This window comes from Staurois parvus, unplaced genomic scaffold (genome assembly GCF_062004578.1).
Source record: "Staurois parvus isolate SC_StPar_1 unplaced genomic scaffold, SC_StPar_1.0 ptg000604l, whole genome shotgun sequence".
NCBI classification, from domain to species: domain Eukaryota; kingdom Metazoa; phylum Chordata; class Amphibia; order Anura; family Ranidae; genus Staurois; species Staurois parvus.
In genome coordinates, this window is record NW_028318400.1 from 992911 (window position 1) to 1016166 (window position 23256).

The 23256-nt window shown below is 54.1% G+C and overlaps 1 protein-coding gene across 1 annotated transcript in view; it reads right to left on the minus strand.

The window, feature by feature from the left end:
• LOC149449766 (alpha-2-macroglobulin-like) overlaps positions 1 to 23256 on the minus strand; it is a 157077-nt gene that overhangs the window by 69695 nt on the left and 64126 nt on the right. Inside the window, exon 13 of the mRNA XM_089692753.1 lies at positions 756 to 822. Within this exon, the coding sequence (XP_089548879.1) occupies positions 756 to 822 (67 nt within the window). The remainder of the gene's footprint in view (positions 1 to 755; positions 823 to 23256) is intronic.

The following is a 23256-nucleotide window of genomic DNA, read 5'->3' on the forward strand; positions in this document are numbered from 1 at the left end:
AACATATCCATAAAATATCAAATTTCTTTATAAATTTAGGCCAAAATGTGTTCTGCTACATGTCTTTGGTTAAAAATCCAATAAGTGTATATTAACTGGTTTGTGTGAAAGGTATAGCGTCGAAAAACTATGGTGTATATATACTGGAATTTATGCAGCTATGATGGTATACTGGTAATGGTGGTGATCAGTGACTTATGGTGGGATTGTGATAGCTGATGCTGGCTGGGAGGTGTACTGCCACTGACATCAATAGTGACACTAATACAGTGATCAGTGCTAATACTGTCCACTATCGCTGTACTAGTGACACTGGCTGAATTGGGTTAACATCTAAGGACAATTAAGGGGTAATTGTGTGCCTAACAATGTGTAATGGTTGTAATATATGCTGCTTTTACTTTGCTATTTGGCTGGTTTTTCTCCCTGCTTTGCAGGGAAAAACTGCCAAATTGCTGTTCCCTGTACACAGAATTCTGTGTTTTCTAAACACAGAACTCTGAGTGATTGGACACAGCCAATCAGCTGGCTTCAGCCAAAATCATTGGTTGGAAGCAGCTGCCAAACTTGTGCTGTGTAGCATGGGTCAGCAGGGGTGAGCATGCTTGGCTCCGCAGACCCGGAAGGAGACAGTCACATATACTGTATATACGTGACTGCACCTGCATCTGCTGCCATGAATCCGTATAGCATCGTTGCAGGTCATTTTTTAATAAGATTAAGATAAGATACAAGCATGCACTTACTTAACTTACCTTCATTTTTATTTTCGGTGCTAATTTCTAAAGATCCATAATCATGAATAGAGCCTTTAAAAGTCACCTTTTAAAATAATGGAGAAAAAAAAGAAAAAACAAGTTGTAGTTGTGCAATAGAATTTTTTTTTTGTTATGCGGTTGCTGTGTCAGCTATAGTAAAGAGGAATGAGGGTTTACTTATTTGTATTACTCTATTGAAAGGATAACAGCAAATATTGTCACTAGAGATGAGCAAAGTATTCAAAAATTCGATTCGACTGATTCGGCGAATTCGTAGAAAAATTTCGATTCGAGTCGAATATATTCGCTGTGAATTTAACTTAAAAAAGGGTGTTTCTAGGCTTCAGAGAGACTTAATATTAGTGCTGAACACTGTACCTTTAATTTAAATGCCCTTGGAGTCTGCTGGGGAAGAGAAATAATACTGTCAGGCAGTATGACATGCAGATGAGTGCCGTCGATCTTAGAATCACCGCACACTTCACTCATTTGGCCAGTCACGGGGCCAAAACCAGAGTGTGGAGCCACAGTGTGGCGGTGGAGGCAGCAGCAATGGGAGGCCATACAGCACCCTATGACAAAAATGGAAACCACCAGCAGTGTGAGGAGACCTGAAAGTGGCACATGGCAGAGTGTGGCGATAGAGACAGCAGCAATGGGAGGCCGTACAGGGACCCATGACACACTCTGGACCTGGCAGCAGCATGAGGAGGCAGTACAGGGGCCCATGGCAGATTACGGGCCTGGCAGCAGCATGAGGAGTCGGTACGGGGGCCCATGGCAGATTACAGGCCTGGCAGCAGCAATGGGAGGCCGTACAGGGACCCATGACACAATCTGGACCTGGCAGCAGCATGGGGAGGCGGTACAGGGGCCCATGACAGATTACGGGCCTGGCAGCAGCATTTGGAGTCGGTACGGGGGCCCATGACACACTCTGGACCTGGCAGCAGCATGAGGAGGCGGTACAGGGGCGCATGACAGATTACGAGCCTGGCAGCAGCAACTTGGACAGGAGGACGTTCAGTTTCTGCACCGTCTGGTGCGTGCTCGCAAACTGTTGTCTCTTGGAAACGGATTCCAAGAAAGACTGCTGACGGAATCCGTGAAGAGGAGTAGCAGGAGAAGGAGCATCTGAACGAGCGGAATATGCCAACAAGCGACAACAGGGGCCCATGGCAGATTAGGGGCCTGGCAGCAGCTATGGGAGGCCCGTAATCTGCCAGCACCCTATGACAAAAAATGGAACCCACCAGCAGTGTGAGGAGACCTGAAAGTGGCACATGGCAGAGTGTGGCGATGGAGACAGCAGCAATGGGAGGCCGTACAGGGACCCATGAGAGACTCTGGACCTGGCAGCAGCATGAGGAGGCGGTATAGGGGCCCATGGCAGATTAGGGGCCTGGCAGCAGCTATGGGAGGCCCGTAATCTGCCAGCACCCTATGACAAAAAATGGAATACACCAGCAGTGTGAGGATACCTGAAAGTGGCACATGGCAGAGTGTGGCGATGGAGACAGCAGCAATGGGAGGCCGTACAGGGACCCATGAGAGACTCTGGACTTGGCAGCAGCATGAGGAGGCGGTATAGGGGCCCATGGCAGATTAGGGGCCTGGCAGCAGCTATGGGAGGCCCGTAATCTGCCAGCACCCTATGACAAAAAATGGAACACACCAGCAGTGTGAGGAGACCTGAAAGTGGCACATGTTTGGGGCATGATTCATGGCGGATTTAGTCAGTTGTGTCAGGAACTGGTGGTTTGAAATCCAGACTAATCCACGCCTGATTCATTTTCACAAACGTCAGTCTCTCCACACTTTGGGTGGACAGTCGTGTCCTCCGCGGAGTTGCAATACCTCCTGCCGCACTAAACACGCGCTCCGATGCCACGCTACTGGCCGGGCATGACAGCCTTTCAAGGGCAAATTCAGCTAGTTGGGGCCAAAGGTCAAGTTTCGTTGCCCAGTAGTCAAGGGGATTGTCTACCTCGGTTGGCAGGGTGCTGTCCAAGTAGGCCTAAGCCTGTTGTTTGAGGTCCTGCTCCAGGTCCACCTGATGCTGCTGCTGCTGCTGCTGCTGCGGCTGGTTAGTAGTTTCCTCACTGCGCTGGTGAAGAAAGCTACTCATCATCGACTGCAGACTGAGGCAGCCGCTGCTGGTGGAGCTGCCACTGCTCCTACCACCCCACCCCTCCCCTGCTGCCATGGCAGCGGAACGCGAGCGCACAGGGCCCACAGTGTCTGAGGATGGACGTTGGCGCAGACAGGCAGAGACCAGCTGACTACATAGGTGGTTTTTATAGTACGTTATTTTGGCCTCCCTCTCAGCAGGTGTGAAAAAGGCCACCATTTTTGAACGGTAGCGAGGGTCCAACAAGGTGGACAGCCAAAAGTCATCCCTCTGTCTGATGGTTATTATTCGGCTGTCGCTACGCAAGCAAGCGAGCATGCTATGGGCCATTTGTGCCAAGGAATGCGAGGGACTCCCTGCCTCCATCTCCACAGCATACTGCCACGGTGCGTCTGGGTCCTCTGTCTCCTCCTCCTCCTCCTCCTCTACCAGATGCTCCTGCTCCTCCACTCCTGTCCGCTGAGTGGAAAAACCACCCATTTCACTCAATAATTCCTGAGCACCAATGTCCTCCTCTACCTCCTCCTCTTCTTCCTGTCCTGCCCCCACAGGGGTCATGTGGCGTTGAGATCTGTGCGCCACGTCTACCGCACCCTGACCAGCCATTGTTAACAGCATTTGTTCCAGGACGTGCAACAGAGGAATGACGTCGTTCATCCCATAGTCCTGCCGACTCACGAATAGCGTGGCCTCCTCAAAGGGCCTGAGCAAGCGCAGGTGTCACGCATGAGCTGCCAATGGCTGACATCTAAGTTACACAGGGAGTACCTTTATCCGCTTTTAACATCAGGAAATCGGTGATGGCCTTTCGCTGTTCGTAAAGGCGGTCTAACATATGTAGGGTTGAATTCCACCTTGTTGCAACGTCACAGCATGAGGAGTCGGTACGGGGGCCCATGGCAGATTAGGGGCCTGGCAGCAGCAATGGGAGGCCCGTAATCTGCCAGCACCCTATGTCAACAAATTCTACACACCAGCAGTGTGTGAGGAGACCTGAAAGTGGCACATGGCAGAGTGTGGCGATGGAGACAGCAGCAATGGGAGGCCGTACAGGGACCCATGAGAGACTCTGGACCTGGCAGCAGCATGAGGAAGCGGTATATAGGGGCCTATGGCAGATTAGGGGCCTGGCAGCAGCTATGGGAGGCCCATAATCTGCCAGCACCCTATGTCAAAAAATTCTACACACCAGCAGTGTGTGAGGAGACCTGAAAGTGGCACATGGCAGAGTGTGGCGATGGAGACAGCAGCAATGGGAGGCCGTACAGGGACCCATGAGAGACTCTGGACCTGGCAGCAGCATGAGGAAGCGGTATATAGGGGCCTATGGCAGATTAGGGGCCTGGCAGCAGCTATAGGAGGCCCATAATCTGCCAGCACCCTATGTCAAAAAATTCAACACACCAGCAGTGTGAGGAGACCTGAAAGTGGCACATGGCATGAGACACTGTGGACCTGGCAGCAGCATGAGGAGGCGGTATATAGGGGCCCATGGCAGATTAGGGGCCTGGCAGCAGCTATGGGAGGCCCATAATCTGCCAGCACCCTATGTCAAAAAATTCTACACACCAGCAGTGTGTGAGGAGACCAGAAAGTGGCACATGGCAGAGTGTGGCGATGGAGACAGCAGCAATGGGAGGCCGTACAGGGACCCATGACAGACTCTGGACCTGGCAGCAGCATGAGGAGGCGGTATATAGGGGCCCATGGCAGATTAGGGGCCTGGCAGCAGCAATGGGAGGCCCGTAATCTGCCAACACCCTATGTCAAAAAATTCTACACACCAGCAGTGTGTGAGGAGACCTGAAAGTGGCACATGGCAGAGTGTGGCGATGGAGACAGCAGCAATGGGAGGCCGTACAGGGACCCATGACAGACTCTGGACCTGGCAGCAGCATGAGGAGGCGGTATATAGGGGCCCATGGCAGATTAGGGGCCTGGCAGCAGCAATGGGAGGCCCGTAATCTGCCAACACCCTATGTCAAAAAATTCTACACACCAGCAGTGTGTGAGGAGACCTGAAAGTGGCACATGGCAGAGTGTGGCGATGGAGACAGCAGCAATGGGAGGCCGTACAGGGACCCATGACAGACTCTGGACCTGGCAGCAGCATGAGGAGGCGGTATATAGGGGCCTATGGCAGATTAGGGGCCTGGCAGCAGCTATGGGAGGCCCATAATCTGCCAGCACCCTATGTCAAAAAATTCTACACACCAGCAGTGTGTGAGACCTGAAAGTGGCACATGGCAGAGTGTGGCGATGGAGACAGCAGCAATGGGAGGCCGTACAGGGACCCATGAGAGACTCTGGACCTGGCAGCAGCATGAGGAAGCGGTATATAGGGGCCTATGGCAGATTAGGGGCCTGGCAGCAGCAATGGGAGGCCCGTAATCTGCCAACACCCTATGTCAAAAAATTCTACACACCAGCAGTGTGTGAGGAGACCTGAAAGTGGCACATGGCAGAGTGTGGCGATGGAGACAGCAGCAATGGGAGGCCGTACAGGGACCCATGACAGACTCTGGACCTGGCAGCAGCATGAGGAGGCGGTATATAGGGGCCTATGGCAGATTAGGGGCCTGGCAGCAGCTATGGGAGGCCCATAATCTGCCAGCACCCTATGTCAAAAAATTCTACACACCAGCAGTGTGTGAGGAGACCTGAAATTGGCACATGGCAGAGTGTGGCGATGGAGACAGCAGCAATGGGAGGCCGTACAGGGACCCATGAGAGACTCTGGACCTGGCAGCAGCATGAGGAAGCGGTATATAGGGGCCTATGGCAGATTAGGGGCCTGGCAGCAGCTATGGGAGGCCCATAATCTGCCAGCACACTATGTCAAAAAATTCAACACACCAGCAGTGTGAGGAGACCTGAAAGTGGCACATGGCATGAGACACTGTGGACCTGGCAGCAGCATGAGGAGGCGGTATATAGGGGCCCATGGCAGATTAGGGGCCTGGCAGCAGCTATGGGAGGCCCATAATCTGCCAGCACCCTATGTCAAAAAATTCTACACACCAGCAGTGTGTGAGGAGACCTGAAAGTGGCACATGGCAGAGTGTGGCGATGGAGACAGCAGCAATGGGAGGCCGTACAGGGACCCATGACAGACTCTGGACCTGGCAGCAGCATGAGGAGGCGGTATATAGGGGCCCATGGCAGATTAGGGGCCTGGCAGCAGCAATGGGAGGCCCGTAATCTGCCAACACCCTATGTCAAAAAATTCTACACACCAGCAGTGTGTGAGGAGACCTGAAAGTGGCACATGGCAGAGTGTGGCGATGGAGACAGCAGCAATGGGAGGCCGTACAGGGACCCATGAGAGACTCTGGACCTGGCAGCAGCATGAGGAAGCGGTATATAGGGGCCTATGGCAGATTAGGGGCCTGGCAGCAGCTATAGGAGGCCCGTAATCTGCCAGCACCCTATGTCAAAAAATTCTACACACCAGCAGTGTGTGAGACCTGAAAGTGGCACATGGCAGAGTGTGGCGATGGAGACAGCAGCAATGGGAGGCCCGTAATCTGCCAGCACCCTATGACAAAAAATGGAATACACCAGCAGTGTGAGGATACCTGAAAGTGGCACATGGCAGAGTGTGGCGATGGAGACAGCAGCAATGGGAGGCCGTACAGGGACCCATGAGAGACTCTGGACTTGGCAGCAGCATGAGGAGGCGGTATAGGGGCCCATGGCAGATTAGGGGCCTGGCAGCAGCTATGGGAGGCCCGTAATCTGCCAGCACCCTATGACAAAAAATGGAACACACCAGCAGTGTGAGGAGACCTGAAAGTGGCACATGTTTGGGGCATGATTCATGGCGGATTTAGTCAGTTGTGTCAGGAACTGGTGGTTTGAAATCCAGACTAATCCACGCCTGATTCATTTTCACAAACGTCAGTCTCTCCACACTTTGGGTGGACAGTCGTGTCCTCCGCGGAGTTGCAATACCTCCTGCCGCACTAAACACGCGCTCCGATGCCACGCTACTGGCCGGGCATGACAGCCTTTCAAGGGCAAATTCAGCTAGTTGGGGCCAAAGGTCAAGTTTCGTTGCCCAGTAGTCAAGGGGATTGTCTACCTCGGTTGGCAGGGTGCTGTCCAAGTAGGCCTAAGCCTGTTGTTTGAGGTCCTGCTCCAGGTCCACCTGCTGCTGCTGCTGCTGCTGCTGCTGCTGCTGCGGCTGGTTAGTAGTTTCCTCACTGCGCTGGTGAAGAAAGCTACTCATCATCGACTGCAGACTGAGGCAGCCGCTGCTGGTGGAGCTGCCACTGCTCCTACCACCCCACCCCTCCCCTGCTGCCATGGCAGCGGAACGCGAGCGCACAGGGCCCACAGTGTCTGAGGATGGACGTTGGCGCAGACAGGCAGAGACCAGCTGACTACATAGGTGGTTTTTATAGTACGTTATTTTGGCCTCCCTCTCAGCAGGTGTGAAAAAGGCCACCATTTTTGAACGGTAGCGAGGGTCCAACAAGGTGGACAGCCAAAAGTCATCCCTCTGTCTGATGGTTATTATTCGGCTGTCGCTACGCAAGCAAGCGAGCATGCTATGGGCCATTTGTGCCAAGGAATGCGAGGGACTCCCTGCCTCCATCTCCACAGCATACTGCCACGGTGCGTCTGGGTCCTCTGTCTCCTCCTCCTCCTCCTCCTCTACCAGATGCTCCTGCTCCTCCACTCCTGTCCGCTGAGTGGAAAAACCACCCATTTCACTCAATAATTCCTGAGCACCAATGTCCTCCTCTACCTCCTCCTCTTCTTCCTGTCCTGCCCCCACAGGGGTCATGTGGCGTTGAGATCTGTGCGCCACGTCTACCGCACCCTGACCAGCCATTGTTAACAGCATTTGTTCCAGGACGTGCAACAGAGGAATGACGTCGTTCATCCCATAGTCCTGCCGACTCACGAATAGCGTGGCCTCCTCAAAGGGCCTGAGCAAGCGCAGGTGTCACGCATGAGCTGCCAATGGCTGACATCTAAGTTACACAGGGAGTACCTTTATCCGCTTTTAACATCAGGAAATCGGTGATGGCCTTTCGCTGTTCGTAAAGGCGGTCTAACATATGTAGGGTTGAATTCCACCTTGTTGCAACGTCACAGCATGAGGAGTCGGTACGGGGGCCCATGGCAGATTAGGGGCCTGGCAGCAGCAATGGGAGGCCCGTAATCTGCCAGCACCCTATGTCAACAAATTCTACACACCAGCAGTGTGTGAGGAGACCTGAAAGTGGCACATGGCAGAGTGTGGCGATGGAGACAGCAGCAATGGGAGGCCGTACAGGGACCCATGAGAGACTCTGGACCTGGCAGCAGCATGAGGAAGCGGTATATAGGGGCCTATGGCAGATTAGGGGCCTGGCAGCAGCTATGGGAGGCCCATAATCTGCCAGCACCCTATGTCAAAAAATTCTACACACCAGCAGTGTGTGAGGAGACCTGAAAGTGGCACATGGCAGAGTGTGGCGATGGAGACAGCAGCAATGGGAGGCCGTACAGGGACCCATGAGAGACTCTGGACCTGGCAGCAGCATGAGGAAGCGGTATATAGGGGCCTATGGCAGATTAGGGGCCTGGCAGCAGCTATAGGAGGCCCATAATCTGCCAGCACCCTATGTCAAAAAATTCAACACACCAGCAGTGTGAGGAGACCTGAAAGTGGCACATGGCATGAGACACTGTGGACCTGGCAGCAGCATGAGGAGGCGGTATATAGGGGCCCATGGCAGATTAGGGGCCTGGCAACAGCTATGGGAGGCCCATAATCTGCCAGCACCCTATGTCAAAAAATTCTACACACCAGCAGTGTGTGAGGAGACCAGAAAGTGGCACATGGCAGAGTGTGGCGATGGAGACAGCAGCAATGGGAGGCCGTACAGGGACCCATGACAGACTCTGGACCTGGCAGCAGCATGAGGAGGCGGTATATAGGGGCCCATGGCAGATTAGGGGCCTGGCAGCAGCAATGGGAGGCCCGTAATCTGCCAACACCCTATGTCAAAAAATTCTACACACCAGCAGTGTGTGAGGAGACCTGAAAGTGGCACATGGCAGAGTGTGGCGATGGAGACAGCAGCAATGGGAGGCCGTACAGGGACCCATGACAGACTCTGGACCTGGCAGCAGCATGAGGAGGCGGTATATAGGGGCCCATGGCAGATTAGGGGCCTGGCAGCAGCAATGGGAGGCCCGTAATCTGCCAACACCCTATGTCAAAAAATTCTACACACCAGCAGTGTGTGAGGAGACCTGAAAGTGGCACATGGCAGAGTGTGGCGATGGAGACAGCAGCAATGGGAGGCCGTACAGGGACCCATGACAGACTCTGGACCTGGCAGCAGCATGAGGAGGCGGTATATAGGGGCCTATGGCAGATTAGGGGCCTGGCAGCAGCTATGGGAGGCCCATAATCTGCCAGCACCCTATGTCAAAAAATTCTACACACCAGCAGTGTGTGAGACCTGAAAGTGGCACATGGCAGAGTGTGGCGATGGAGACAGCAGCAATGGGAGGCCGTACAGGGACCCATGAGAGACTCTGGACCTGGCAGCAGCATGAGGAAGCGGTATATAGGGGCCTATGGCAGATTAGGGGCCTGGCAGCAGCAATGGGAGGCCCGTAATCTGCCAACACCCTATGTCAAAAAATTCTACACACCAGCAGTGTGTGAGGAGACCTGAAAGTGGCACATGGCAGAGTGTGGCGATGGAGACAGCAGCAATGGGAGGCCGTACAGGGACCCATGACAGACTCTGGACCTGGCAGCAGCATGAGGAGGCGGTATATAGGGGCCTATGGCAGATTAGGGGCCTGGCAGCAGCTATGGGAGGCCCATAATCTGCCAGCACCCTATGTCAAAAAATTCTACACACCAGCAGTGTGTGAGGAGACCTGAAATTGGCACATGGCAGAGTGTGGCGATGGAGACAGCAGCAATGGGAGGCCGTACAGGGACCCATGAGAGACTCTGGACCTGGCAGCAGCATGAGGAAGCGGTATATAGGGGCCTATGGCAGATTAGGGGCCTGGCAGCAGCTATGGGAGGCCCATAATCTGCCAGCACCCTATGTCAAAAAATTCAACACACCAGCAGTGTGAGGAGACCTGAAAGTGGCACATGGCATGAGACACTGTGGACCTGGCAGCAGCATGAGGAGGCGGTATATAGGGGCCCATGGCAGATTAGGGGCCTGGCAGCAGCTATGGGAGGCCCATAATCTGCCAGCACCCTATGTCAAAAAATTCTACACACCAGCAGTGTGTGAGGAGACCTGAAAGTGGCACATGGCAGAGTGTGGCGATGGAGACAGCAGCAATGGGAGGCCGTACAGGGACCCATGAGAGACTCTGGACCTGGCAGCAGCATGAGGAAGCGGTATATAGGGGCCTATGGCAGATTAGGGGCCTGGCAGCAGCTATAGGAGGCCCGTAATCTGCCAGCACCCTATGTCAAAAAATTCTACACACCAGCAGTGTGTGAGACCTGAAAGTGGCACATGGCAGAGTGTGGCGATGGAGACAGCAGCAATGAGAGGCCGTACAGGGACCCATGAGAGACTCTGGACCTGGCAGCAGCATGAGGAAGCGGTATATAGGGGCCTATGGCAGATTAGGGGCCTGGCAGCAGCAATGGGAGGCCCGTAATCTGCCAACACCCTATGTCAAAAAATTCTACACACCAGCAGTGTGTGAGGAGACCTGAAAGTGGCACATGGCAGAGTGTGGCGATGGAGACAGCAGCAATGGGAGGCCGTACAGGGACCCATGACAGACTCTGGACCTGGCAGCAGCATGAGGAGGCGGTATATAGGGGCCTATGGCAGATTAGGGGCCTGGCAGCAGCTATGGGAGGCCCATAATCTGCCAGCACCCTATGTCAAAAAATTCTACACACCAGCAGTGTGTGAGGAGACCTGAAATTGGCACATGGCAGAGTGTGGCGATGGAGACAGCAGCAATGGGAGGCCGTACAGGGACCCATGAGAGACTCTGGACCTGGCAGCAGCATGAGGAAGCGGTATATAGGGGCCTATGGCAGATTAGGGGCCTGGCAGCAGCTATGGGAGGCCCATAATCTGCCAGCACCCTATGTCAAAAAATTCTACACACCAGCAGTGTGTGAGGAGACCTGAAATTGGCACATGGCAGAGTGTGGCGATGGAGACAGCAGCAATGGGAGGCCGTACAGGGACCCATGAGAGACTCTGGACCTGGCAGCAGCATGAGGAGGCGGTATATAGGGGCCTATGGCAGATTAGGGGCCTGGCAGCAGCTATGGGAGGCCCATAATCTGCCAGCACCCTATGTCAAAAAATTCTACACACCAGCAGTGTGTGAGGAGACCTGAAAGTGGCACATGGCAGAGTGTGGCGATGGAGACAGCAGCAATGGGAGGCCGTACAGGGACCCATGAGAGACTCTGGACCTGGCAGCAGCATGAGGAAGCGGTATATAGGGGCCTATGGCAGATTAGGGGCCTGGCAGCAGCAATGGGAGGCCCGTAATCTGCCAGCACCCTATGTCAAAAAATTCTACACACCAGCAGTGTGTGAGGAGACCTGAAAGTGGCACATGGCAGAGTGTGGCGATGGAGACAGCAGCAATGGGAGGCCGTACAGGGACCCATGACAGACTCTGGACCTGGCAGCAGCATGAGGAGGCGGTATATAGGGGCCCATGGCAGATTAGGGGCCTGGCAGCAGCAATGGGAGGCCCGTAATCTGCCAACACCCTATGTCAAAAAATTCTACACACCAGCAGTGTGTGAGGAGACCTGAAAGTGGCACATGGCAGAGTGTGGCGATGGAGACAGCAGCAATGGGAGGCCGTACAGGGACCCATGAGAGACTCTGGACCTGGCAGCAGCATGAGGAAGCGGTATATAGGGGCCTATGGCAGATTAGGGGCCTGGCAGCAGCTATAGGAGGCCCGTAATCTGCCAGCACCCTATGTCAAAAAATTCTACACACCAGCAGTGTGTGAGACCTGAAAGTGGCACATGGCAGAGTGTGGCGATGGAGACAGCAGCAATGGGAGGCCCGTAATCTGCCAGCACCCTATGACAAAAAATGGAATACACCAGCAGTGTGAGGATACCTGAAAGTGGCACATGGCAGAGTGTGGCGATGGAGACAGCAGCAATGGGAGGCCGTACAGGGACCCATGAGAGACTCTGGACTTGGCAGCAGCATGAGGAGGCGGTATAGGGGCCCATGGCAGATTAGGGGCCTGGCAGCAGCTATGGGAGGCCCGTAATCTGCCAGCACCCTATGACAAAAAATGGAACACACCAGCAGTGTGAGGAGACCTGAAAGTGGCACATGTTTGGGGCATGATTCATGGCGGATTTAGTCAGTTGTGTCAGGAACTGGTGGTTTGAAATCCAGACTAATCCACGCCTGATTCATTTTCACAAACGTCAGTCTCTCCACACTTTGGGTGGACAGTCGTGTCCTCCGCGGAGTTGCAATACCTCCTGCCGCACTAAACACGCGCTCCGATGCCACGCTACTGGCCGGGCATGACAGCCTTTCAAGGGCAAATTCAGCTAGTTGGGGCCAAAGGTCAAGTTTCGTTGCCCAGTAGTCAAGGGGATTGTCTACCTCGGTTGGCAGGGTGCTGTCCAAGTAGGCCTAAGCCTGTTGTTTGAGGTCCTGCTCCAGGTCCACCTGATGCTGCTGCTGCTGCTGCTGCTGCGGCTGGTTAGTAGTTTCCTCACTGCGCTGGTGAAGAAAGCTACTCATCATCGACTGCAGACTGAGGCAGCCGCTGCTGGTGGAGCTGCCACTGCTCCTACCACCCCACCCCTCCCCTGCTGCCATGCCAGCGGAACGCGAGCGCACAGGGACAGTGTCTGAGGATGGACGTTGGCGCAGACAGGCAGAGACCAGCTGACTACATAGGTGGTTTTTATAGTACGTTATTTTGGCCTCCCTCTCAGCAGGTGTGAAAAAGGCCACCATTTTTGAACGGTAGCGAGGGTCCAACAAGGTGGACAGCCAAAAGTCATCCCTCTGTCTGATGGTTATTATTCGGCTGTCGCTACGCAAGCAAGCTAGCATGCTATGGGCCATTTGTGCCAAGGAATGCGAGGGACTCCCTGCCTCCATCTCCACAGCATACTGCCACGGTGCGTCTGGGTCCTCTGTCTCCTCCTCCTCCTCCTCCTCTACCAGATGCTCCTGCTCCTCCACTCCTGTCCGCTGAGTGGAAAAACCACCCATTTCACTCAATAATTCCTGAGCACCAATGTCCTCCTCTACCTCCTCCTCTTCTTCCTGTCCTGCCCCCACAGGGGTCATGTGGCGTTGAGATCTGTGCGCCACGTCTACCGCACCCTGACCAGCCATTGTTAACAGCATTTGTTCCAGGACGTGCAACAGAGGAATGACGTCGTTCATCCCATAGTCCTGCCGACTCACGAATAGCGTGGCCTCCTCAAAGGGCCTGAGCAAGCGCAGGTGTCACGCATGAGCTGCCAATGGCTGACATCTAAGTTACACAGGGAGTACCTTTATCCGCTTTTAACATCAGGAAATCGGTGATGGCCTTTCGCTGTTCGTAAAGGCGGTCTAACATATGTAGGGTTGAATTCCACCTTGTTGCAACGTCACAGCATGAGGAGTCGGTACGGGGGCCCATGGCAGATTAGGGGCCTGGCAGCAGCAATGGGAGGCCCGTAATCTGCCAGCACCCTATGTCAACAAATTCTACACACCAGCAGTGTGTGAGGAGACCTGAAAGTGGCACATGGCAGAGTGTGGCGATGGAGACAGCAGCAATGGGAGGCCGTACAGGGACCCATGAGAGACTCTGGACCTGGCAGCAGCATGAGGAAGCGGTATATAGGGGCCTATGGCAGATTAGGGGCCTGGCAGCAGCTATGGGAGGCCCATAATCTGCCAGCACCCTATGTCAAAAAATTCTACACACCAGCAGTGTGTGAGGAGACCTGAAAGTGGCACATGGCAGAGTGTGGCGATGGAGACAGCAGCAATGGGAGGCCTTACAGGGACCCATGAGAGACTCTGGACCTGGCAGCAGCATGAGGAAGCGGTATATAGGGGCCTATGGCAGATTAGGGGCCTGGCAGCAGCTATAGGAGGCCCATAATCTGCCAGCACCCTATGTCAAAAAATTCAACACACCAGCAGTGTGAGGAGACCTGAAAGTGGCACATGGCATGAGACACTGTGGACCTGGCAGCAGCATGAGGAGGCGGTATATAGGGGCCCATGGCAGATTAGGGGCCTGGCAGCAGCTATGGGAGGCCCATAATCTGCCAGCACCCTATGTCAAAAAATTCTACACACCAGCAGTGTGTGAGGAGACCAGAAAGTGGCACATGGCAGAGTGTGGCGATGGAGACAGCAGCAATGGGAGGCCGTACAGGGACCCATGACAGACTCTGGACCTGGCAGCAGCATGAGGAGGCGGTATATAGGGGCCCATGGCAGATTAGGGGCCTGGCAGCAGCAATGGGAGGCCCGTAATCTGCCAACACCCTATGTCAAAAAATTCTACACACCAGCAGTGTGTGAGGAGACCTGAAAGTGGCACATGGCAGAGTGTGGCGATGGAGACAGCAGCAATGGGAGGCCGTACAGGGACCCATGACAGACTCTGGACCTGGCAGCAGCATGAGGAGGCGGTATATAGGGGCCCATGGCAGATTAGGGGCCTGGCAGCAGCAATGGGAGGCCCGTAATCTGCCAACACCCTATGTCAAAAAATTCTACACACCAGCAGTGTGTGAGGAGACCTGAAAGTGGCACATGGCAGAGTGTGGCGATGGAGACAGCAGCAATGGGAGGCCGTACAGGGACCCATGACAGACTCTGGACCTGGCAGCAGCATGAGGAGGCGGTATATAGGGGCCTATGGCAGATTAGGGGCCTGGCAGCAGCTATGGGAGGCCCATAATCTGCCAGCACCCTATGTCAAAAAATTCTACACACCAGCAGTGTGTGAGACCTGAAAGTGGCACATGGCAGAGTGTGGCGATGGAGACAGCAGCAATGGGAGGCCGTACAGGGACCCATGAGAGACTCTGGACCTGGCAGCAGCATGAGGAAGCGGTATATAGGGGCCTATGGCAGATTAGGGGCCTGGCAGCAGCAATGGGAGGCCCGTAATCTGCCAACACCCTATGTCAAAAAATTCTACACACCAGCAGTGTGTGAGGAGACCTGAAAGTGGCACATGGCAGAGTGTGGCGATGGAGACAGCAGCAATGGGAGGCCGTACAGGGACCCATGACAGACTCTGGACCTGGCAGCAGCATGAGGAGGCGGTATATAGGGGCCTATGGCAGATTAGGGGCCTGGCAGCAGCTATGGGAGGCCCATAATCTGCCAGCACCCTATGTCAAAAAATTCTACACACCAGCAGTGTGTGAGGAGACCTGAAATTGGCACATGGCAGAGTGTGGCGATGGAGACAGCAGCAATGGGAGGCCGTACAGGGACCCATGAGAGACTCTGGACCTGGCAGCAGCATGAGGAAGCGGTATATAGGGGCCTATGGCAGATTAGGGGCCTGGCAGCAGCTATGGGAGGCCCATAATCTGCCAGCACCCTATGTCAAAAAATTCAACACACCAGCAGTGTGAGGAGACCTGAAAGTGGCACATGGCATGAGACACTGTGGACCTGGCAGCAGCATGAGGAGGCGGTATATAGGGGCCCATGGCAGATTAGGGGCCTGGCAGCAGCTATGGGAGGCCCATAATCTGCCAGCACCCTATGTCAAAAAATTCTACACACCAGCAGTGTGTGAGGAGACCTGAAAGTGGCACATGGCAGAGTGTGGCGATGGAGACAGCAGCAATGGGAGGCCGTACAGGGACCCATGACAGACTCTGGACCTGGCAGCAGCATGAGGAGGCGGTATATAGGGGCCCATGGCAGATTAGGGGCCTGGCAGCAGCAATGGGAGGCCCGTAATCTGCCAACACCCTATGTCAAAAAATTCTACACACCAGCAGTGTGTGAGGAGACCTGAAAGTGGCACATGGCAGAGTGTGGCGATGGAGACAGCAGCAATGGGAGGCCGTACAGGGACCCATGAGAGACTCTGGACCTGGCAGCAGCATGAGGAAGCGGTATATAGGGGCCTATGGCAGATTAGGGGCCTGGCAGCAGCTATAGGAGGCCCGTAATCTGCCAGCACCCTATGTCAAAAAATTCTACACACCAGCAGTGTGTGAGACCTGAAAGTGGCACATGGCAGAGTGTGGCGATGGAGACAGCAGCAATGGGAGGCCGTACAGGGACCCATGAGAGACTCTGGACCTGGCAGCAGCATGAGGAAGCGGTATATAGGGGCCTATGGCAGATTAGGGGCCTGGCAGCAGCAATGGGAGGCCCGTAATCTGCCAACACCCTATGTCAAAAAATTCTACACACCAGCAGTGTGTGAGGAGACCTGAAAGTGGCACATGGCAGAGTGTGGCGATGGAGACAGCAGCAATGGGAGGCCGTACAGGGACCCATGACAGACTCTGGACCTGGCAGCAGCATGAGGAGGCGGTATATAGGGGCCTATGGCAGATTAGGGGCCTGGCAGCAGCTATGGGAGGCCCATAATCTGCCAGCACCCTATGTCAAAAAATTCTACACACCAGCAGTGTGTGAGGAGACCTGAAATTGGCACATGGCAGAGTGTGGCGATGGAGACAGCAGCAATGGGAGGCCGTACAGGGACCCATGAGAGACTCTGGACCTGGCAGCAGCATGAGGAGGCGGTATATAGGGGCCTATGGCAGATTAGGGGCCTGGCAGCAGCTATGGGAGGCCCATAATCTGCCAGCACCCTATGTCAAAAAATTCTACACACCAGCAGTGTGTGAGGAGACCTGAAAGTGGCACATGGCAGAGTGTGGCGATGGAGACAGCAGCAATGGGAGGCCGTACAGGGACCCATGAGAGACTCTGGACCTGGCAGCAGCATGAGGAAGCGGTATATAGGGGCCTATGGCAGATTAGGGGCCTGGCAGCAGCAATGGGAGGCCCGTAATCTGCCAGCACCCTATGTCAAAAAATTCTACACACCAGCAGTGTGTGAGGAGACCTGAAAGTGGCACATGGCAGAGTGTGGCGATGGAGACAGCAGCAATGGGAGGCCGTACAGGGACCCATGAGAGACTCTGGACCTGGCAGCAGCATGAGGAAGCGGTATATAGGGGCCTATGGCAGATTAGGGGCCTGGCAGCAGCTATAGGAGGCCCGTAATCTGCCAGCACCCTATGTCAAAAAATTCTACACACCAGCAGTGTGTGAGACCTGAAAGTGGCACATGGCAGAGTGTGGCGATGGAGACAGCAGCAATGGGAGGCCGTACAGGGACCCATGAGAGACTCTGGACCTGGCAGCAGCATGAGGAAGCGGTATATAGGGGCCTATGGCAGATTAGGGGCCTGGCAGCAGCAATGGGAGGCCCGTAATCTGCCAGCACCCTATGTCAAAAAATTCTACACACCAGCAGTGTGTGAGGAGACCTGAAAGTGGCACATGGCAGAGTGTGGCGATGGAGACAGCAGCAATGGGAGGCCGTACAGGGACCCATGAGAGACTCTGGACCTGGCAGCAGCATGAGGAAGCGGTATATAGGGGCCTATGGCAGATTAGGGGCCTGGCAGCAGCAATGGGAGGCCCGTAATCTGCCAGCACCCTATGTCAAAAAATTCTACACACCAGCAGTGTGTGAGGAGACCTGAAAGTGGCACATGGCAGAGTGTGGCGATGGAGACAGCAGCAATGGGAGGCCGTACAGGGACCCATGAGAGACTCTGGACCTGGCAGCAGCATGAGGAAGCGGTATATAGGGGCCTATGGCAGATTAGGGGCCTGGCAGCAGCTATAGGAGGCCCGTAATCTGCCAGCACCCTATGTCAAAAAATTCTACACACCAGCAGTGTGTGAGACCTGAAAGTGGCACATGGCAGAGTGTGGCGATGGAGACAGCAGCAATGGGAGGCCGTACAGGGACCCATGAGAGACTCTGGACCTGGCAGCAGCATGAGGAAGCGGTATATAGGGGCCTATGGCAGATTAGGGGCCTGGCAGCAGCAATGGGAGGCCCGTAATCTGCCAGCACCCTATGTCAAAAAATTCTACACACCAGCAGTGTGTGAGGAGACCTGAAAGTGGCACATGGCAGAGTGTGGCGATGGAGACAGCAGCAATGGGAGGCCGTACAGGGACCCATGAGAGACTCTGGAACTGGCAGCAGCATGAGGAAACGGTATATAGGGGCCTATGGCAGATTAGGGGCCTGGCAGCAGCTATAGGAGGCCCATAATCTGCCAGCACCCTATGTCAAAAAATTCAACACACCAGCAGTGTGTGAGGAGACCTCAAAGTGGCACATGTTTGAGGCATGATTCATGGCGGATTTAGTCAGTTGTGTCAGGAACTGGTGGTTTGAAATCCAGACTAATCCACGCCTGATTCATTTTCACAAACGTCAGTCTCTCCACACTTTGGGTGGACAGTCGTGTCCTCCGCGGAGTTACAATACCTCCTGCCGCACTAAACACGCGCTCCGATGCCACGCTACTGGCCGGGCATGACAGCCTTTCAAGGGCAAATTCAGCTAGTTGGGGCCAAAGGTCAAGTTTCGTTGCCCAGTAGTCAAGGGGATTGTCTACCTCGGTTGGCAGGGTGCTGTCCAAGTAGGCCCAAGCCTGTTGTTTGAGGTCCTGCTCCAGGTCCACCTGATGCTGCTGCTGCTGCTGCTGCTGCGGCTGGTTAGTAGTTTCCTCACTGCGCTGGTGAAGAAAGCTACTCATCCTCGACTGCAGACTGAGGCAGCCGCTGCTGGTGGAGCTGCCACTGCTCCTACCACCCCACCCCTCCCCTGCTGCCATGGCAGCGGAACGCGAGCGCACAGGGCCCACAGTGTCTGAGGATGGACGTTGGCGCACAAATGCAGAGACCAACTGACTACATAGGTGGTTTTTATAGTACGTTATTTTGGCCTCCCTCTCAGCAGGTGTGAAAAAGGCCACCATTTTGGAACGGTAGCGAGGGTCCAACAAGGTGGACAGCCAAAAGTCATCCCTCTGTCTGATGGTTATTATTCGGCTGTCGCTACGCAAGCAACCGAGCATGCTATGGGCCATTTGTGCCAAGGAATGCGAGGGACTCCCTGCCTCCATCTCCACAGCATACTGCCACGGTGCGTCTGGGTCCTCTGTCTCCTCCTCCTCCTCCTCTACCAGATGCTCCTGCTCCTCCACTCCTGTCCGCTGAGTGGAAAAACCACCCATTTCACTCAATAATTCCTGAGCACAAATGTCCTCCTCTACCTCCTCCTCTTCTTCCTGTCCTGCCCCCACAGGGGTCATGTGGCGTTGAGATCTGTGCGCCACGTCTACCGCACCCTGACCAGCCATTGTTAACAGCATTTGTTCAAGGACGTGCAACAGAGGAATGACGTCGTTCATCCCATAGTCCTGCCGACTCACGAATAGCGTGGCCTCCTCAAAGGGCCTGAGCAAGCGGCAGGTGTCACGCATGAGCTGCCAATGGCTGACATCGAAGTTACACAGGGGAGTACCTTTATCCGCTTGTAACATCAGGAAATCGGTGATGGCCTTTCGCTGTTCGTAAAGGCGGTCTAACATGTGTAGGGTTGAATTCCACCTTGTTGCAACGTCGCAGATCAGGCGATGCTGTGGAATTCCGTTCTGCCGCTGCAGCTCAAGGAGGGTGTGCTTTGCGGTGTAGGAATGGCTGAAATGCATGCAAAGTTTACGTGACATTTTAAGGATGTCTTGCAGTGGGATGGTGGATTTTAAGAACCGCTTGACAACCAGATTGAACACGTGAGCCATGCATGGCGCATGGCACAACCTTCCTTGACGCAGAGCAGACACCATGTTCTTTCCGTTGTCGGTCAACATGGTTCCGATTTTCAGTTTGCGCGGAGACAGCCATCTGTCGATTTCTCTGTTCATTACACTCAGAAGTTCCTCCCCTGTGTGACTACGTTCGCCAAGGCATACCAGGTGCAGAACAGCGTGACACCGTTGCGCCCTGCACATGTGATATGCCGGTCGGGTAATGGGACTTGGCACGGGGGTGGCGGCTGAGGACACGGCGGAAGAAGAGGTGGTAGAGGCGGACATCTTTGCCGGACCAAGGACGTGCAAACGTGGAGGCAAAAGCGGCGTGACCTGTCCAAGTTGCTGGTGCGGCTGTGACGGCACCACGTTCACCCAGTGGGCCGTAAATGACATGTACTGTCCCTGACCATAGTTACAGCTCCACACGTCGGCGCTGCCGTGCACTTTGGCAGAGACCGACATGCTCAAAGACTGGCCCACCATGTCTTCTACATGTGAATGCAGGGCTGGCACTGCCTTTTTGGCGAAGAAATGACGGCTTGGCACTCTCCACCGCGGCGCGGCACAAGCCATCATTTCTCTGAAAGGTGCTGAGTCCACCACTTGGAAAGGGAGGGACTGCAGCACCAGCAACTTGGACAGGAGGACGTTCAGCTTTTGCACCGTCGGGTGCGTGCTCGCAAACTGTTGTCTCTTGGAAACGGATTCCAAGAAAGACTGCTGACGGAATCCGTGAAGAGGAGTAGCAGGAGAAGGAGCATCTGAACGAGCGGAAGATGCCAACGAGCGACAACTCCCCTCAGCAGAGGTGTTGGAGCCTTGACTGGCTGATGGAGGGCGATTGACGTCGGGTGACGGAGCAAGTAACGGAGCGGTTGATGGAGCGGGGGCTGGGGCGGGCAGAACCGCCGTATCTTTATCACGGTTTTCCCAGGCCACTAAATGGCGACGCTGCATATGCTGCCGCAACGCTGTAGTCCCAACATGGGCCCCCTGGCCACGCTTGACTTTCTGGCCACATAGTCGACATACGGCTACGTTTACTTCCTCGGGCGGCTTGACGAAAAATTGCCACACCGCCGAGTAGGAAACTTTGCCCCCGATACTCCTCACTGGCTGACTGCTGCTTCCTCCGTGCACACCGGCACCACTACTGGCCGTGGTGGTAGGCTGCAGTGGAGCTGGTGCTCTACTCCGTGGCCGTTTGGCTCCACTGACACTGCTGCGACCCTGCTGCTGTCTCCTGGGCAACCCACCGACTGTTTTGCTCGCTGCCAAGCTGCCACCCTCTTCTCCTGATGATGCGGAAGAAATTGCCTGATGACGACGAGGCTGCCAAGTGCGATCAACCTCCTCATCATCAAGTAGGGTCTCCGCCTCACTACTAGCCCCCTCGGCTGCATCTGGGTCAGGAGACAGACCTGTCTCTAGACCGGCTACCGAGCCACTCTCCTCGCCACTACTTCTTCGCCTGGCTGCTGAAAAGGCGGATGTCTCCCCCCGTTCCTGACCGCCCTCTGTTAGCTCTTCCTCACTGTACAGTGGGGCTGAGCCCACAGCATGCGATACTTCGCTTGGTGAGGGAACACCAAAGGACAGGGGCAGGTAGAGGACACGTGATTTCAGTGGGCTTGGTCCCGGGCCATGCCAACTAACGGTTGTGTCTGACGTACCCACCGACCGTTGGCTGTAGGTGTCAGAGGTGACCTGGGAAGAGGAAGACGACCGAGCCAACCAATCGACGACGGCAGGGTTGTCGGTGGAGACACGACCGCTGGATGACACCGGGAGCACTGGCCTCTGGCTGCGAATAGTGCTGCCTCGACCCCTTCCTCTGCTGCCATGTCTGCTCGCTCCTAAAACATTGCCTCCTCTGCCACTCCTCTGCATGTTGTCTGACATACTCTTTAATTAAACGATTATGTGTCCCTGAGTAACAATTCTGTGTCCCTGAGTAACAATTCTGTGTCTGTGCGAGTAACAATTCTGTGGCCCTAAGTAACAGTTCTGTGGCCCTCAGTAACAATTCTGTGTCCCTGATTAACGTTTCTGTGGCCCCAAGTAACAGTTCTGTGGCCCTCAGTAACAATTCTGTGTCTGTGCGAGTAACAATTCTGTGTCTGTGCGAGTAACAATTCTGTGGCCCTAAGTAAAGTTTCTGTGGCCCTAAGTAACAATTCTCTGGCACTCAGTAACAATTCTGTCTGTCCCTGAGTAACAATTCTCTGGCACTCAGTAACAATTCTGTCTGTCCCTGAGTAAAAATTCTGTGGCCCTAAGTAAAGTTTCTGGGGCCCTGAGTAACAATTATCTGGCACTCAGTAACAATTCTGTCTGTCCCTGAGTAACAATTCTCTGGCACTCAGTAACAATTCTGTCTGTCCCTGAGTAAAAATTCTCTGGCCCTAAGTAAAGTTTCTGTGGCCCTGAGTAACAATTCTCTGGCACTCCGTAACAATTCTGTCTGTCCCTGAGTAACAATTCTCTGGCACTCAGTAACAATTCTGTCTGTCCCTGAGTAAAAATTCTGTGGCCCTAATTAAAGTTTCTGTGGCCCTAAGTAACAATTCTCTGGCACTCAGTAACAATTCTGTCTGTCCCTGAGTAACAATTCTCTGGCACTCGGTAACAATTCTGTCTGTCCCTGAGTAACAATTCTCTGGCACTCAGTAACAATTCTGTCTGTCCCTGAGTAAAAATTCTGTGGCCCTAATTAAAGTTTCTGTGGCCCTAAGTAACAATTCTCTGGCACTCAGTAACAATTCTGTCTGTCCCTGAGTAACAATTCTCTGGCACTCCGTAACAATTCTGTCTGTCCCTGAGTAACAATTCTCTGGCACTCAGTAACAATTCTGTCTGTCCCTGAGTAAAAATTCTGTGGCCCTAAGTAAAGTTTCTGTGGCCCTGAGTAACAATTCTCTGGCACTCCGTAACAATTCTGTCTGTCCCTGAGTATGAATTCCGTGGCCCTAACTAGCGTTTCTTTGTCCCTAAGTAAAGTTTCTGTGGCCCTCAGTAACAGTTCTGTGTCTGTGCGAGTAACAATTCTGTGTCTGTGCGAGTAACAATTCTGTGGCCCTAAGTAAAGTTTCTGTGGCCCTAAGTAACAATTCTCTGGCACTCCGTAACAATTCTGTCTGTCCCTGAGTAACAATTCTCTGGCACTCAGTAACAATTCTGTCTGTCCCTGAGTAAAAATTCTGTGGCCCTAAGTAAAGTTTCTGTGGCCCTGAGTAACAATTCTCTGGCACTCCGTAACAATTCTGTCTGTCCCTGAGTAACAATTCTCTGGCACTCAGTAACAATTCTGTCTGTCCCTGAGTAAAAATTCTGTGGCCCTAAGTAAAGTTTCTGTGGCCCAGAGTAACAATTCTCTGGCACTCCGTAACAATTCTGTCTGTCCCTGAGTATGAATTCTGTGGCCCTAACTAGCGTTTCTTTGTCCCTAAGTAACAGTTCTGTGGCCCTGAGTAACAATTCTGTGTCTGTGCGAGTAACAATTCTGTGGCCCTAAG